The 16,906-nt window shown below is 34.9% G+C and overlaps 1 protein-coding gene across 2 annotated transcripts; it reads left to right on the plus strand.

The window, feature by feature from the left end:
- Nucleotides 1–793: 793 nt before the first annotated feature.
- Pak (p21-activated kinase) lies at nucleotides 794–16,576 on the plus strand. 2 transcript variants are annotated; one of them, XM_064130867.1, is made up of 10 exons: nucleotides 794–2,129; nucleotides 4,985–5,180; nucleotides 5,614–5,625; nucleotides 6,655–6,823; nucleotides 7,524–7,650; nucleotides 8,061–8,178; nucleotides 8,269–8,552; nucleotides 8,864–9,359; nucleotides 10,425–10,643; nucleotides 11,525–16,576. In XM_064130867.1, the coding sequence occupies exons 1-10, from the start codon at nucleotides 2,074–2,076 to the stop codon at nucleotides 11,606–11,608; spliced, it is 1,761 nt and encodes a 586-aa protein (XP_063986937.1). In that variant the 5' UTR covers nucleotides 794–2,073; the 3' UTR covers nucleotides 11,609–16,576. The 2 variants fall into 2 exon arrangements, with proteins under 2 accessions (XP_063986937.1, XP_063986938.1); XM_064130868.1 differs by lacking the exon at nucleotides 5,614–5,625 and having other exon boundaries at nucleotides 795–2,129.
- Nucleotides 16,577–16,906: the final 330 nt, after the last annotated feature.

Below are 16,906 nucleotides of genomic sequence, written 5' to 3' on the forward strand. Positions count from 1 at the left end.
TGAATGCAGATAATAAGGTGTGTGACTGGTGCTTTAAGATCTTGGATGAGTATACAGATTTGGGATCACAGGATTTTTCGGCCATATCTTTGGAAATAATATAGCTAGGGCAATTTGGTCGACGCCATTGGATTCGTGAGACGATTTCCGATTTTTCTAGGGCTCCAGGAATATTCTAAAATCGATTTTTTCGTTTTTTCCGTTTTTTTCGGCTCCTAGACCTCCACAGCCAAAGCCTCTCCAGTTAGCCACGTTCTCCATTGTAGTATCTTACCGACAGGCACGTTCATCTTCGTAGTGTATGCGCCACCGCTACTAAATTTTGCAGTTGTAGCCGCTGCATAAGCGTTAGCAGTCTCCCATATAATCTTTCCCAAAACAGTCGATCAGTATATCTTGATTATCTTGCCGACAGCGAGTACAGCAGTACAGACCAACATGCACGGGGGGGGCTCCGTTCGTACTTGTTCAACTGTACAAATGGTCAAGAGCACCACTGTGCAGGGATTCAACTGTCGAGACAAAAAGCTAAGCTGTACATATGGCGCTGGGTCCACATGTACAGCCTAGCTTTTTGTCTCGACAGTTGAATCCCTGCACAGTGGTGCTCTCACCGTCTGAAAATTCTGTGTACAGGTGACCATTTGTACAGTTGAACAAGTACGAACGGAGCCCCCCCCCCTTCCTAAGCGTCAGCAATCTCCTCTCTAATCTCTGGTTAACCTCAGGTTGACTTTTTTCTATTCTCCAAAACCTAGAGGACATGGCCACCCATCTAGGGACCCTAATTGTCCCTAGTTGTCTACACAACACTCGAAGTGGAGGAGGACCGTGGCAACGGCGGGTGGTGATTCAGTCGTTATCAATTTTACACTTTTCGATTCGTTTATTACCACAAAAAAACACACCACTGAAGATATTTTTCTGAGTTTCAATTCTGTTTGAAGCATCACCGACATTGAAGCCGCGCTCCCTTCTCATTTTTTTGTTCATTTCTTTAACTTTTTACATCACTGTGCTGTTTTCTCTCTCTACCTACCTTTCTCCCTGTCCCTCTGTGTGTGTGTGCTTGAAATTGTGACTTCACATCGTGTTTTTTTCACTGGTGGAGCAGCCCAACGAACTCAATAATACCAGAGTTCGTTTTACTGTTGGGTAATACAAGCAGAAGTAGTGGATACAACAAGGAACCAAAAAAAGAGAGCAACGACATCCCACAGGGCTAGTACTTGGTGATTGTCTTCACTCCATTTCCAACAAATGGTGAATGTATCGGGGTGTAGATCCACCCGTTAGTGTGTATATTTGTGTGTGTAGTGCGTGTGGTGATTCACGCTCTTCTGAGTGTACCGGGCCTTTCCGTTTGGACAGAAGGGAATATCAACCGAAACCATCGAATCAGTTTCTCCAGGTATTCTGACTACGAAGGGCTTATTCACTCTGATAACAAGTGACCAGAGAAGCTTCATCTTTTGTTACTCGCGATTGTATGGAACCAGAGAGGATATTGTTCAGCCAAAAATAACAGAAGGAACGCTCATTCTTCCAGAAGAACATCCAGCCCTAACGTCGATTTATTACGATATATGTTTAAATAGAGTAGTTGCTCCACTTCCCTCATTTTAGTTCAATCTGAATATCATTTTTGGACGTTAACGGGTTACATGTGCATTTGTCCCTAAGAGCAGCGTTACTGTGATCCTGAACAATTGTGATTTTTCAACTAAAATAGTATTGAAAACACTTTTTAGACTACCTAGAAGAGGAGAGTGGGAGAAGCTTCGAGTTTTTACAATAATAGAGGGACTAGTGAAGGGTTCCACCATCAACTGATTCATAGGAAAATCTTGATCTCAACGTAGTGGAATAATTAGTAACTTCATAATAATTTTGGAATACTGAGAAAAACGAAATTCAAAGACAGGATTTTTAAGGAACATTGTAGTGTAATCATTGATTTTTGGATAATCATTGTTCTTCGTTGATAAAATTGTGAAAAAAAGGAAATTTCAATAACGTGCCTATAAGTCGAAGCGACGGCGGCCACACAGGGACTACACCAGAAGTAGCATAATGTCAGATGAAGAAGACAAACCACCTGCGCCTCCAGTTCGACTCACTTCTAATAGGTAATTAATATGTCTAGTTATTCTTTTCTTCACAAAGACAAAAATCACCGAAGCACGACAGATCCCGGTGAATTCGTGCTTATTTTGTGTTTCTAATGATTGTTAAGATGTTTGCAGATGAAAAATCAATATTCCATATAACCCTACTCTCTCAACAATTATGAAGCACTTTTATTTGAAATTCCCCTTATCTTCTTTCTTTATGATGTCGACAGAAAGTGTACGTCTGTACACCAAAAATAGATGAACAGCCACTAATTTAGTTGATTCTAAAAATAATATTTCCCAGTCCAGACATGATAATATTCAGTCGTAGTGGGAGAGGCTATAGGTATTTTACGAGAAAAAAGATTATTTATTATATTGTTCCATTACATGTCGACTGATCACAGGATAACTGATAATGACAAAAGAACACTAGCTCAATGGCCACAGGACAATTGATCACAGAAAGATAATCACAGGACAATCATATAATTAATGAAATTTTTCATATAATATTATTAATATTAATATTATTAATATTATTATTATTAATTCACCAGCAGAGGTTCCAGAATATGATTCTCATCATCCCTCGACATCACTACCTCGTGTCAACGAGTATCATAATCACGATATCTCCGATGTCTCATTGCAACCAGCATTAAATCCCTTCCAGATCATCTCACACGATGTTTGTTAACCCAACCCAACAATTCAGCAACGAAGTGGTAAACTGACATAAGTTGACACATCTCAGTCGATTATTTGATTAATATCTCTGAATGTAAGGGAGACAGTGTAATTTTTGTAATTACATTTATTGACCATTTATGGGAGCAAAAAGGTCATTCTAAAAACTTTGTCATCTTCCCTAGAGTCTGAGAATGTTCCTAAAAATCCGATCAATAGTCAAATGTTAGTTATTTCAATTTACCACTTGGCTACTGTATTTATAGCCCATCTGACCCAACATGGAAGATAAAGGCCGGCCGAACTATGGCATTCCTAGCAGACCACAATTGAATGACAGCCGAAAACAAGTGATAAGTTAGTCGAAATAATGCCACCCTCGCCCTCAATTATTAATAGCAATTTTCCTGCTCTGACCCCTCAAACATCAGATGTCAACAACGAGACTCGCCTTCATACCTGACCGCAACTAAACAAAAACTAGAATCTATGAACAGGTAATCTGACATAAAAACAACAATAATGATATGGAGCTTTAAGGATGCTGATGACATTTTTATGTGAAGACCACGATGCTGGTATTGCCTTCAGGACTATTGAACTGGGACTTGAGATATTGAGTCTGTTCTCTTCACTGAAAGATCTAAGATTTACTATCGTTCGCAATTATCACCCCCTCAGTGAGGAAAAAATATCGTAGATTTGATGAAATATATGTTTTTGGATGCATATTCCTTCGTATCAAAATAGAATTCTACTGTATCAACGTTTTAATTCTCCTTTTTAATTTGGGGGGTTCCCAAAAAAGTGTAAATAATGAAATACTCTGTTGAAAATAGATCATTATTCCACTAAAAATATCTTATTCCATGCGATTCCATTGATATTGTTTACGATAAGTTTTTAGATCCAGGAAATACGATATATTCAAATAACTATTAAAATTCGATGAAATATTGAAAGAATATGAACCAACATATGGTAGATTCCAACCCACATGTGATTGAAGCATGATGTGATTTTTTGGGAGCCCTCAGGATCAACCATTTAATGACAGTCTCCTAGAAGTACTGACATATTTCGTTACATCAATAAATTATTTTGTTGACATTCTTGAACAAGATCGAGTGGTTGAATCACAATATAATCATTTCATTTCACTCAATTTTTCTCTCAGTGCGTTGTTCCAAAGAATCCTGATCTTGTCCTCTTCAGCTTTGACGTAAAAATCATCTGTTTCATTGAGTTCTTTGCTCCAGCCGAGAGGAATATATTGATGAAGACATATAAATAAACTAATCAGAAGCAACTCTACCTCACACAGTAGAGGGAAAGCTTCTCCTGTTTGAGCTACATCAGCTGAACCAGGAGTTCAGGGTCAAACTAGTTGTCCTGATTATTGGTTCTCTCGACGACATGAGACAGTCTTTTGTATTTGCGTTTGAGGTCATCCTGGCCAGCAGCCGAAATGCCTCAGTATTGACCGGTCAGAAGCAAAAGGCTGTCATTCTTGGGTCCCCTCGGCTAATTCGGTATCATCATTTCGGACTAGAATAGGACCCACGCTGTGGTCAGAAAGAGCTCTCCTGCTGAGCGATTAGGACGAGTTTCAATCGCTCAGTTTGAGGAGTCATCCTTGAGGTGAATTCGGAGTCCTCGAGTCCAAAGTTAGTGATTGCATTCATGGAAAAATATGCACAACAATTTCAGAACGTACAGTAAGATTTTTCCTACGAATTATCGTCAGGTCTCTCCTATCTCACTTTTTATCTACCACTTTGAATTTTATATAATTAATGGTGTGAATCAGGACTATAAAATAGGATAGAAAGAAATTATAGTGAGAAACGAAGGAAAACTGGAATGGAACAATAGGTAATCCGAAGTAATATTCGTCACCCTAAATGCCATGATTAATTATTATGGAACTGTGATTAAAATTAAGATAAAAAATATTAGGACAAATAGTCCATGTGATTCAATGTTTTGTGATCAATTGTCCGTTTCATAAAATTTGTGATCAATTGTCCCCTGATCAACTACTTTTTTAATCGTTGAGTTGATGCTATGGATAACTCAGTGCAAAGAAAGGGGTTGAATTTCACTGAATGAAACTACTGTTATTGTACACGAAAATGATGACTCAAAGTAATTAATGAAATTTACTGTTTTTTTTACAGAGGCGACTCAGCCCCAAATTTACCGGTAGATATGCGTCCGCTACCAAAAGAACCAGACTCGGATGAGAGAAAGAAGAAAATACTAAAAGGAAAGATGAAAGTCAGAGAGAATAAAGATAAGCCTAATATCAGTTATCCAACAAATTTTGAACACACTGTACACGTGGGTTTCGATGCTGTCACTGGAGAGTTCACGGTATGCTAAATTTATTTATATTTACATCACTTGAGATTGTTTGATTTTGTTAATAATGCACACGCTTGCTGCTTTGCTGGTGGTATAATAAGAAAGGAGCGGAATATCCAAATAATAGAAAATTAGAGTGATGATGACGGACGTTAGAAATTATTGAGTAGATTTGCAAAACGGTATGAGGAATGATAATTTGATACGAGAGGAAATTTTGAAAAAAATAAAACCGTAAGGAACTGGATTTTCCGTGTCCCCTGTATGACATGAAAGTTGATTATGATTTTTCCAATGATTATAAACACGGAACCACATGTATGAAAATGTATGGAACATTGTGATACAATGATATCAGTAATTTATTCGATGCTTTTTATACCTATTTATTTGTTTCGGTTTTTCACGTGTAAAACTAACCCGAACACGTATTTCTTTCAAGCTGCCACTGAAAGTAAGTAAAGTTGTCCGATCGCTGATAATTTAATACGAAGTTGAATTTTCCATTCATTTCATGTCTAGGTTTGATTTAGTTATTGTTACAAATCCTGTTCGATTATGTTGCCGGTCGTGCCTTAATACATCCTTTTATTTATATTTTAACGAGCTTGAAAAGCCTCACATATCGCAGTCGCTTATGTAGTTTATTCTTTAACAATTTGAGCTTTGATCAACGTCGCTTACAAGGGAGTGAATCAATTAGAATATGAGATGCTTAGTTAAAATGGACTGAAAATATATTGAAGTGCGTCAATTAGTTCAACAAGAAAGAAGTAAGAAGAGATAAATTGAAAAGTCGTGTTGAAGCTCCGAAGAATTTATCAAGAGACGTTTACTGACAAGATCATCTCCTGGATGGAAACGATCTCTTGATAAACGCTCTTGAATTTATTGATTTCATGTTTTTGTTTGACAGTACTAAATAAATTAATGATCGAAGAGTAATTACACGCAGAAATTAAAAACGTTGTGTAGATTGTCATGCTCGTCTCTACTTACTCATAACATTATTCATTAAAAGTGAAAACATTTTCGGTTCTTAAAATAAATTGCTATGAATGTCAACTTGTGAATTTTCAATTATTTATTATTAATTAGTGGGTATTATTAATAGGTAAAAATGCACAATTGTTATTGTTCACGGAGTTAAATACAATAAAATCAATAAGTAAAGTAACATCGGCCCATTAATTGTTGATAGTTAATGTCACTCGCAGCAATATTTAGACGTGAAACCTTCTTGTTTCTTTCTACCGAATTCGGTACCGAATTTGGTTTAATTGACGGAAAAAAATATTTTTTAAACATAGCATGACATTTTCTGGGCGGCATGACTCTTTAGTTGATGAATTTGCATTTGGTTTTTCATGCAGACGTGAGATTTTTTTTATAATGCATGCTTCCGATTTTATGACAATCCCTTATTGTACACACCTTCGTCAATCATTCCATTTTGCATTGAGACGTTTGAATTTAATCTCAGGGAATGCCAGAAGCATGGGCGCGACTACTTATGTCGAGCAATATCAGCAAGCAGGAGCAGAAGAAGAATCCCCAAGCAGTACTCGATGTTTTGAATTGGTACGACAGCAGCAGCAAGGAAGTGAAGGGATCCAAGTATATGACCACCACAAAAATGGTTGGAGTTGGTGGTACGTTATTAATTTTCACATCTTCGTGTCACAAAATCAATAGAAAAAAATTATCGCGACATGTTGGAATTAAATCCGTGTCAATATCTGATGAGTTTACTCGATAATCTATTTTGACATTCGCAAGAAGTTATGAAAGAGTCGATTGATGAACCACATGCGTGATAATTAAACAAAATCTATGATAATCTCAGGTCATTATATTGATTTCCTGGTTTTTACATCAACACGTATTTCTTGTCATTTGAAACTCATCTCTCACTAATAATTTCATTTTATAAAATTTTCCAGATGTTTGTGGGAAACAAAATTCTAGAACTTTATGGAAAACAATAATAGATTGTTTTTAAAAAATCTAGAATTTCATTCAACAAGAAATGCATAAAGAGAAAATCGAAATTAAATTTTCCTTTTTATCTATAGAACTCGAGTATATTACTTTTTCTTGAATCTAAGTATAATCGCACACGTATGTTATGGTATGTAGCGGAGGAAAGAAGAGTGTACAATTGATTTTAGATGAACGAATAGAATTTTTATTCAATAAACTTACACACGAAATTACATGCATCATAAAATGTATGGCACACACCAGTTGGTTCGAATCTGTGTGCAACATTCTTCTATTATTTATATATATAATATGATTATTAAAAATACTTCTATAATGAGGTAGCTTGATCTATTCTATTTGTACTAGCTCCTGTAGACAGGGCAAGCAGTCCACGCAGTATGGGAACGAGCGTAAACTTTGGAATGGGAAATCTTCGGGGCCAGGCGATGTCACAGGCCTCCGGCAGCTCGCATTCGCAACAATCATTAAGTCGGTGAGTTAGCATTATACATTTTTTATTACTTTTGTCAGGGTTCGCTACACGCTGAACTGATCACTAGTTATTTTCTGATAATTCAAGTTCCTGTTAACTAGTCCGTTCATATTTCAGCTCTCCTTGTGAATATGATGATTAAAATTTGTTATTTTCCTACGAAATGATGATTGATTCAAATTAAATTCTCTTCACCGAAAGAAAAATTCAGTAAAAATTACAGAACAGTTCAGTAAAATTACTTTCAGCCACATTTCACTGTGGAATTCTGCAAAAATACATAATTTTTATTGAATGTTTGTCTTCGTCTTGACAAAGTTAATTTTTTCTGTCCACGTAATGATATTTAATTTGAGAAAATCATCTGTGTCTCATTGCCAGTACTGATGATTCTAAATTATGCATTGCAGAGTTAGCAGTAGTAGTCCAAGTAGTACCCCAACAGACGCATGTGCAACAAGTTCCGAGCAGGAAGATGATCCACCACCTCCACCAATATCAGCAAGACCTGAGCGCACGAAATCAATCGTATGCATTACTTTTCAATTTTTATATTAGTTTCCAATGAATAAAATGGAAAAATGAATAATTGTATCCATTGTCTCGCCCATGCAAAAGTACACAAAACCAATCGAGGAAGAACCGTTGTCACCGCCACTCCCCACCTCTCTGGGTTCACCTCAACGAAATGGGACTCCTCAACCGCAACATCAATCACTTGATAGAAATAAAAATCAAGCGAGTCCAACACCAACTGCGACTGATCAGTCGAGGCCAGCGCAGAGTGATAGGGCTCGTAAGAAAAAAATGTCCGATGAGGAGATATTGGAAAAACTGAGGACAATAGTTAGTGTTGGTGATCCAAACAGAAAGTACAATAAGATGGAGAAGATTGGTCAGGGGTAAATATTCCTCAATCATTTCAGTAATTCATTGATAAACAAAGACGCTTGAAATATCATATTGATAGTCTACCACTCGAGCCAAAAGGGTTCAATTCAATGAAAAAAACTTGGAAGGGGTCACAGGTTTGCTCATTTCCCCTGAAAAAAAAATCCACAGAATCGTCATTATGAAATTATTTATAATCTCATTATTAATTTTTCAACCAAAGACCTGGAAAAAATAACTGTCCTCTCACTGTTATACTTAACATCTGATAAGAATACTCAACTTATGTTTAATTTTTCAACTGATTTAAAATTAATTTCAGAGCTTCCGGTACGGTCTACACAGCAATCGAAACCTCAACAGGAATGGAAGTGGCAATAAAACAAATGAATCTTTCGCAACAGCCAAAGAAGGAACTGATTATAAACGAGATTTTAGTGATGCGGGAGAATAAACATCCAAACGTCGTTAATTATCTCGACAGTTACCTCGTTGGTGAGGAACTCTGGGTAGTCATGGAATATCTTCCTGGTGGTAGTTTAACAGACGTTGTGACTGAAACGTGTATGGATGAAGAACAAATAGCAGCTGTATGCCGTGAAGTGTTACAGGCACTTGAATTTTTGCACTGTAATCAAGTTATACATAGGGATATTAAGTCTGATAATATATTACTGGGATTGGATGGTGGTGTCAAATTAACGGATTTTGGATTTTGCGCACAAATATCACCAGAACAGAGTAAAAGAACAACAATGGTTGGTACACCCTATTGGATGGCACCGGAAGTTGTTACGAGAAAGCAATATGGACCGAAAGTAAATATTACTTTATTACTATTTTTATTTTATTTTATAGATTGCCATGTATAGCCTACTCGGTTTTTACATTCTTCAATTAGATTAGAAGTAAGAACTAATAACAACATTGTTGGGTAAATCTCGATCCTTCCGATCGAGTACATAAATCGTTATATAATATTTAACATTCTTCATAAATTGAGTCTGTATAAATCAAACACGAGAGAGAGAGAGGAGACTGAGGTTCTTTGGGGAAGTACGAACCTGTTTAATTTGCCTATTATTTTGTTACTATTTTTCTCATCTTTTACATCTCCAATATAATATTAAAAGTATTACTTCAATACTTCATTGATTGCACTCGACCTACAAACGTCATTAGTCTGATAAATAGTTAGGGTTTCATGACTAATTCTTATAAAACCATTTAAACAAGTCATTCTAACACAAGACAGATCGAAATCAACGAAGTCAATGAATGCAAATTCAATATTTAGATAATCATTACATCATATTATCATGGGATGAAAAAAATTTGTGGAAAAAGTCGATTTATGTTCCATTTATTCGAGATGATGAGTCAATATAGCGATTAGAAAACTGAAATCGATATGAAGGATATGGGATATCGAATAGAATACCATCAGTCAATGAAACAATCAGCATTATCTGAAAATCTTTCTCAAATGTTTATACCGATCATTTTGTTTATCTGAGAATCTTTGTTAGTCTGCTCTTTCTCCGGAAAATCAATATTACTAGCTACAGAGTATAAAATTATCGTACGGCATCAAAATATCGCGCGACGAATCATTATTTTAGATCAATCGGAATTTATTGGGATCTGCTGAGGGTGCGTGGCATTAGCTAATCCGTCTAAAATATTATCTTACCCTCCAAAGGTGTTAATTTCTTTTTTTCAGGGGTGGGTTAGGTCGGGCATAGGTTATTTTATATTTCTCTGTGCAACCGGAATAATCTTTTTATTCCACGAGCGAACAGGAATTTCTAATTTTCAATTGTCACCCTCTTCACATTGAATTTGTAAAGGATTTTCATGACTAAAATTATTTATTAAACCAGGTGGATATTTGGTCACTGGGTATCATGGCAATAGAAATGATTGAAGGCGAACCTCCATATCTCAACGAGAATCCTCTTCGAGCATTATATCTAATCGCAACGAATGGAAAACCAGAAATCAAAGAGAAAGAGAAGCTTTCTCCGATTTTTCAGGATTTTTTGGACCAGTGTCTGGAGGTGGAAGTCGAAAAACGTTCAGGAGCATCTGAATTATTGAAGGTACTCATCCTTTGTTTCGTTAACTTGATTGTCCCAAGAAATTAGTCATCAAAATTTTTAAGCGTAATATGCCAAGGGCCTCAAAGTTATCAGACATTCTCGATAGTTTAATGGAAAGAAGAAGAAAATGTCAAGTTTTGCCATTTAAAAATTTCAAGAATTGATTGTTTGTTTAAGAAAGATTGAGAGAAATATCTAATTAATCTCGAGGCTTGAAGACTATATTGTGAGATTCATTGCCCTAATGTGGGGAACAACTCGATTAATTCTCAAAATTGATAGCCGTAAAATTTTAATTAATAACTCACGCACATATTTGTGCAATGAAAGTGACTACTATTGTCAACGACGTTCATGTATTATTGTAAACGCTTTGATCTTTATTTTAGAACAATCTGGTAGCTAAAGTTGATATAATATTTAGGACAGTGGTCAAAGTGCCCTGTAACGATTAACCAAATTATTCATTGTGGCCCTTCGCAAATAACGTTGGACATTTGTAAAGTTTCATCAGATCCTCTCGATTCTTTATAAAATGGATTTGTCGCTTAACAGTCACCAAAGACCTATCTGAAGAATATGTGAAATAATAGTCCTCCACTCTCTCCGTATTCAGTCGAATTTGTCATTTTATTGATTGAAGTTACGTTAAACCGTCACAATGATCCGGCAAAATATCCTCGAATGTTTATTTTGGGCCTAATGGAATGATTTCATTATTAAATAAGGTCCTCATTAATTTATATCCGGAGCCTAATATCCTTATCTATTAATATCCAACAAAAGACATTTGTCTGTGAAACCTAAATTACAACCAAAGAAATAATTTACAAAAATTTCCATCAATGCTTTAACTACATTATGTACTTTCTGCATTACAGCATCCGTTTCTGAAATTTTCAAAGCCATTAGCTTCTCTTACACCGCTGATAATGGCAGCTAAAGAGGCGGCTAAGGGACACTAAAGACTTCACATGAACTTTTAGCACTGAAGAACGACGGAAAAAAAAGAAGATAACAAAGTATTGAAAGTGTATGTGGATATCGACCCTCCCGAAATGGTAACGGCACAATAATTTAATAATATATAATGGTTAATGAGTATAAATAGCATATGTATAGTTTAGTATTAGTTTAAATTTATTCGATACCGAGTAAGTATCGAATTATTATTTCGCGATTCACGATACAATCGATTCTCTATAACTAAAAATTCAATGTTGAAACCTATGAAATGAATAATGATCTGGCATATTGTGGGATAGAACATTCACCAGTGATTCGTTTCACATTGTAAATGAATGAAAGCTTCTGGTGACATTATTCAATCCAACGCCAGTTATTTTCTACAAACGATAAATTAGTATTACACACTCAAGTTGACAAAGAGTTAGCGAACTATTGACGAATAATAAAACAGCAACATAAACTACTGCAAGAACGCTGTTAGATATTGCTATTGACTTAAGCAGATATGGATGATTGATTAAGAAATATCTATTCTAATAATATTATTTCATCAAAGAATATAGTGAAGGAGAAAAAAAAATAATGATTAAACGAGAACAAGATTGGTCTTCATGTCAGACTTATATTTTTTGAAACATAAAAATTGAATTGAAAGGAAACACTGATAAAGATAGAGAATGTGAGAATGTTTAATTATTTTTTATCGGTCATTGTAGATTTGCAAGCAGCCTTCAGGGGTATTTCAACGGGGGTTTTAAAATTTCACTGATCTTGAATAAAAAATACTAAATAATGTAAATCATCGTGGGATTGGGAAAATTTTTGCATGAATTAATCGATAATCATTAATCAATTTGCAAATAGGGAGAGACTGTTTTAGAAGTTGTACAGTTGAAGAATAAATTGTATAGAATCTTGACTAATGTATATGTTTGGAGGATAATGTTTAATGAGACATTGTTTAATGATGTTTAAATATCGTGAGCATCTGTCGTTCGAAGGGAAGAGTCGTCTTCCAATTTTGGAAAAACTCTGTGTAACATTTGATGGATCAAGCTGAAAATTGGATAGGATTTTCAGTCCTGATAACAACCGATTGAAGTACGAGGTTTGTTGGGCCGAGGACCAAATCAGTCTTTGACATTGTCACCCAGGATTTATTTAATGCTATTGCGACTTTCATTTAACATTCTTTCAAGTATGTTTACTCATTTTTTGATTGGACAACTTTTAGAACTTAATAGTCTCCCCTTAATGGATTTTCTGAATTGGTTTTTGATGGAGGAAGAAAAGTCCCAATGAACTGAAATTCTGCAAGATTCGTTAATAATAAATTTAGAATATTATTGGAAAATATTGAAGTGTTGTTGCGTTATTTTCAATTCTTCTCTAGTTATTCAATTCGTTTTTTTATTCCGAAGAATAAGTGAAATTAGCACATTTTAGCTGCTTGTGTGTCGAATTGATTGGTTCACCTGGTTTAATGTACCGCATATTTTTTGATGAATTTTTTGGTTGTTTATCAACGATTATTGAAAAATTTCAGTTCGCTATCGCTTTTTATGTTCCTCAATACCAAAAAAGCAAAGAAATCTCTCAAGAACTGTTTGCATGAGTTTCTAAAAATGAATAAGTTCGGTGACCAATAACTATAATCACCAAGCAGATGATAAGAGCTTGACAGTGACAAGCATGTATTGGTCATTAATTCAGTCATCGCATAAACCAGTGAAATTAGAAGAAAATTATTTGACTGACTTTTATCAATTAAATTGCTCAAGGCTCGGATCCTTTATCGTAGGAACGTCATCTAAACCAATTATTTTGTTCAATTTTTATTCAAAAATTTTAACTTGATAATCCGTCACTCAGATACTCAACCATTATAAATTTGATTAGAAAAAGAAGCTGAAAAAATATTCAACATTTTAAAAGTGCATTTTTTTTCAAATATGGAGGAATACTTTTATAATAAGTCGTGAACAATTTATAATTATTTATAATTACCACAGCGTATCGTGGTCCATGAGTCGTTATCATCGACAGAGACAACAACACAGAAAATCCTTTGAAACAGCATAACTAACCGCTTATCGATCAAAAACTTCTTTGAACAAGTTTGAAACATTTTTATGAATTTTTTTGCTTATACTTTTATGACCAGTAACTCAGCACTTCTTCCAATATACTCAACTGCAAAATTTACGACCGATCAGCTGCCCCTTTCCTGGGGCCCCAATGTCGTTGGTTACTGCATAACAGACGGCGTGGGATTGTCGGCAACGATTGCCAGTGGAAAGTGACAGCTAATCGGCAATAAATTTTTCAATTCAATATATTGGAAAAATACTCACTTAGTGGTCGTAACAGTGAAACCGAAAAAATCATAAAAATATGTATATATATATATAATTTTTTATTCGCTATTTCCTTTGATGTTACAAATGTCTTCTTTGCTTTACCTCAACTCCTGCCTCCCTCTCTGTCAATACCTTTTTTTCTACCTTCTTGCATCTCCTTCCCCTGCGGTGCCATGAAACCTGACTTTTTCCCCAACTGTACTGCACCATAAAAATATATTTTTTTATTTCGAAGAACCTTTTTCCCGTCAGTAGTCTAATTGCGGTGTGCCAAAGTGTTGCCCCACAGGCTGTCCTTTGGCACACTAATTAGACATAATTCATCTCTCCTCTAATAAGAACATTCCTTCATATTTTGAAAAAATGTTATTTCAAATTTTTCAATTATCCAATTTTTTTTCAAATTCTTCTTTTAAGGGAAATTTATTATTAGCGAGTAACTGAGTTAAAGTTGCATATAGAAATTGATCAAATTAATTGATATAGATCACACAAAGGTAATGGCCTCGAACTTTGACTGAATTTATTGAAAATTTCGTATCGTGCATTGTAAACATCGGAAATAATAAGTGCAAGTAAATCGTAATCTTGATTGAAGTACAGTTTTACATTTATTTGTGTCGCCGTGCTAATTGAGAAAAAGAAAAACCAGAAAAAAAAATGATCTAAGAAATTTTAAGACAAGGCTGAGGACGTAGGAACAATTATGTTGACACTTTAAAGTGCCTGTACGTCTTGTCATGTTTAGAGACACGTGTGTGGTAGTAACGAAAAAAACACCAAAATGTAATAACGATGAAGAAAGTAGTGGTGTAATCCTTCAGTGCGAAATATCTCGCGTGAACAGTTTATAAAGACGTTTTTATTACTCTTTCGGCGAAGAAGGACTTCATGGATGGCATACTAATGAAAAATATCGTTCGTCACTGAGCCGAAATAATAAGCTTCTGCACCAAAAGGATGTAAAATAGAATAGACATGTGGTCGTGCCAATTGACCTTCCATTTCCCAGTCAATGGGCCTGATAAATACACTGAGACAAAAATATCGTGGATTCTGCGAAATATATTTTGTTGAACGTATGTTCTTCCATATGAAAATAGAATTCCATTGTTTCAACATTTTAAATCTTCATTTTACCAGTGGATTCCCTATAGACCGTCGATAATAATGACATATTCGTTTGAAAATTGCTCGTTATTCAATTGAAAATATCGACCGTATTGCATGCGATCCCGGTGACGACGCCTTCAATAAATTTTCAGATCGTTTGAATGTATACATTCAAACAACAATTAAAATGTGATAAAATATTGAGGGAATCCAAAGGAATATACGATAGATTTGATCCCAATCATGAGGTTTTTGTTTAGAACCCTCAGGATAAATCAATTAATCATTCAGTTTAATCACGCAATTCATTGAAAGTGACCAGATATTTCGTATCATCAACGACTCATTCCGTTAGTACTATTGGAAAACAATGTTTAAATAAAATGTCATGCGTTCGTTGTACGACAATTTTCTCTCAGTGTATACAAACAAAGATAAATGAAATTCCTGGGGAGATTACGAACTAAAGGTGCGAGGCGAATCCAATATTTTCTTTCATCATAATATATTAAAAACATACATGTTAAAACTGTTTTTCGCACACAATGATGAAGAATATTGTTCTTCGCACGCGCCTCAGGAATTTTTTTCATTCGTAAAATTGAGTCTTCGGCTATTTCTCAGTCCCCCACCGAGTCTCCTATATTTTACGTCTTCTGGTGATTAACATATTTGTCCATCTGAGGCTATATACATCCACCGAAAATATTTACTTCGGCTCAGTGTCAAAATATACTATAATTTGAGGCCGTCAAATATTCAGCGTTTCTTTGATCTGCCTAGTGCGGGAGTAATAACTTTTTTTGACTATTTACTGAGTCGGTAAGATCTTTGCATTCACCAGGAACCGAAACAAAAAACACTAAATTGGTGCTTCTTTGCTAATAAATCCAGAGCGCTTCTTGGCTCAGTTGATGGTGCGAGAAAAAGAGTAGAAGTAAACCCCGTTTTTAGAGAGTGTCTTGATTTTTGGTGAGATTCTTGGAGTAGTGCTCAGCCGGAAAAAACAAATAACAGGGCCATTGTCATATATGTATACATATATTGTTTCAATTCGAATTTTTTACTAACAAACCCCTCATGTAATTTCTACTGCTTTCTATGATTTCGTTTTTGTCTAGAGAATGGAGAAAAATTCTTTATATTTTGTTATATACATATATACATACATGTGTGTGTGTATGTATAGATATAATCGAATATATATATATAAATAAAATACAATATATATTATATAAAAAAACTAAATGAGGAATGTCAGAATTTGACAGTTATGCGAATAAGGACGATAATATACCTACATTGCAATGAAATATATAATTATTATCACATTTTACTTGGTATTGAAGAGAAGAACGTAATGGTATTTAACGAATCAGGGAATCTACACATGAATTGTACATTTTTGAATCAAGACGAGGAATGATAATTCAATGAAATTAATGGCAACCTTGAGAAGATTTGGATCAATAAATTTTTCTTAGCGACTCATCCGTGAACAAATTTCATTGTTTCATAAACTTATAAAATTGAGGTTGAGAGATTGTAATGAATAATTATTTATTGAGCACGTTTTTGTATTAGTAAGAGTACAATGAACAGCATATGCGAAAAAAAATTATTAGATCATTTTACCGTAATTAAATGATTTTCGAAGGGAAAACTCGATTTTCATGAATATTTGGTGTATTTGTAAAACAAAATTTGCCGTATTAAGGGCATGAGGCTGATAATATGTTGAATGTTTTTATGATTATTTATGGCCTTCAGTTTCGAAGTGGAGGATCTGATACAGACTAACTCTTCTGCCAAGAAAGGATG

The sequence above is a fragment of the Diachasmimorpha longicaudata genome, chromosome 11, assembly GCF_034640455.1.
Source record: "Diachasmimorpha longicaudata isolate KC_UGA_2023 chromosome 11, iyDiaLong2, whole genome shotgun sequence".
NCBI lineage: Eukaryota > Metazoa > Arthropoda > Insecta > Hymenoptera > Braconidae > Diachasmimorpha > Diachasmimorpha longicaudata.

Coding starts and splice junctions, on each gene's coding strand:
- Pak (XM_064130867.1), top strand. CDS start 2,074: ATGTCAGATGAAGAAGACAAACCACCTGCGCCTCCAGTTCGACTCACT. Junction 2,130..4,984: donor GTTCGACTCACTTCTAATAG/GTAATTAATATG, acceptor TTTTTTTTACAG/AGGCGACTCAGCCCCAAATT. Junction 9,360..10,424: donor GAAAGCAATATGGACCGAAA/GTAAATATTACT, acceptor TTATTAAACCAG/GTGGATATTTGGTCACTGGG.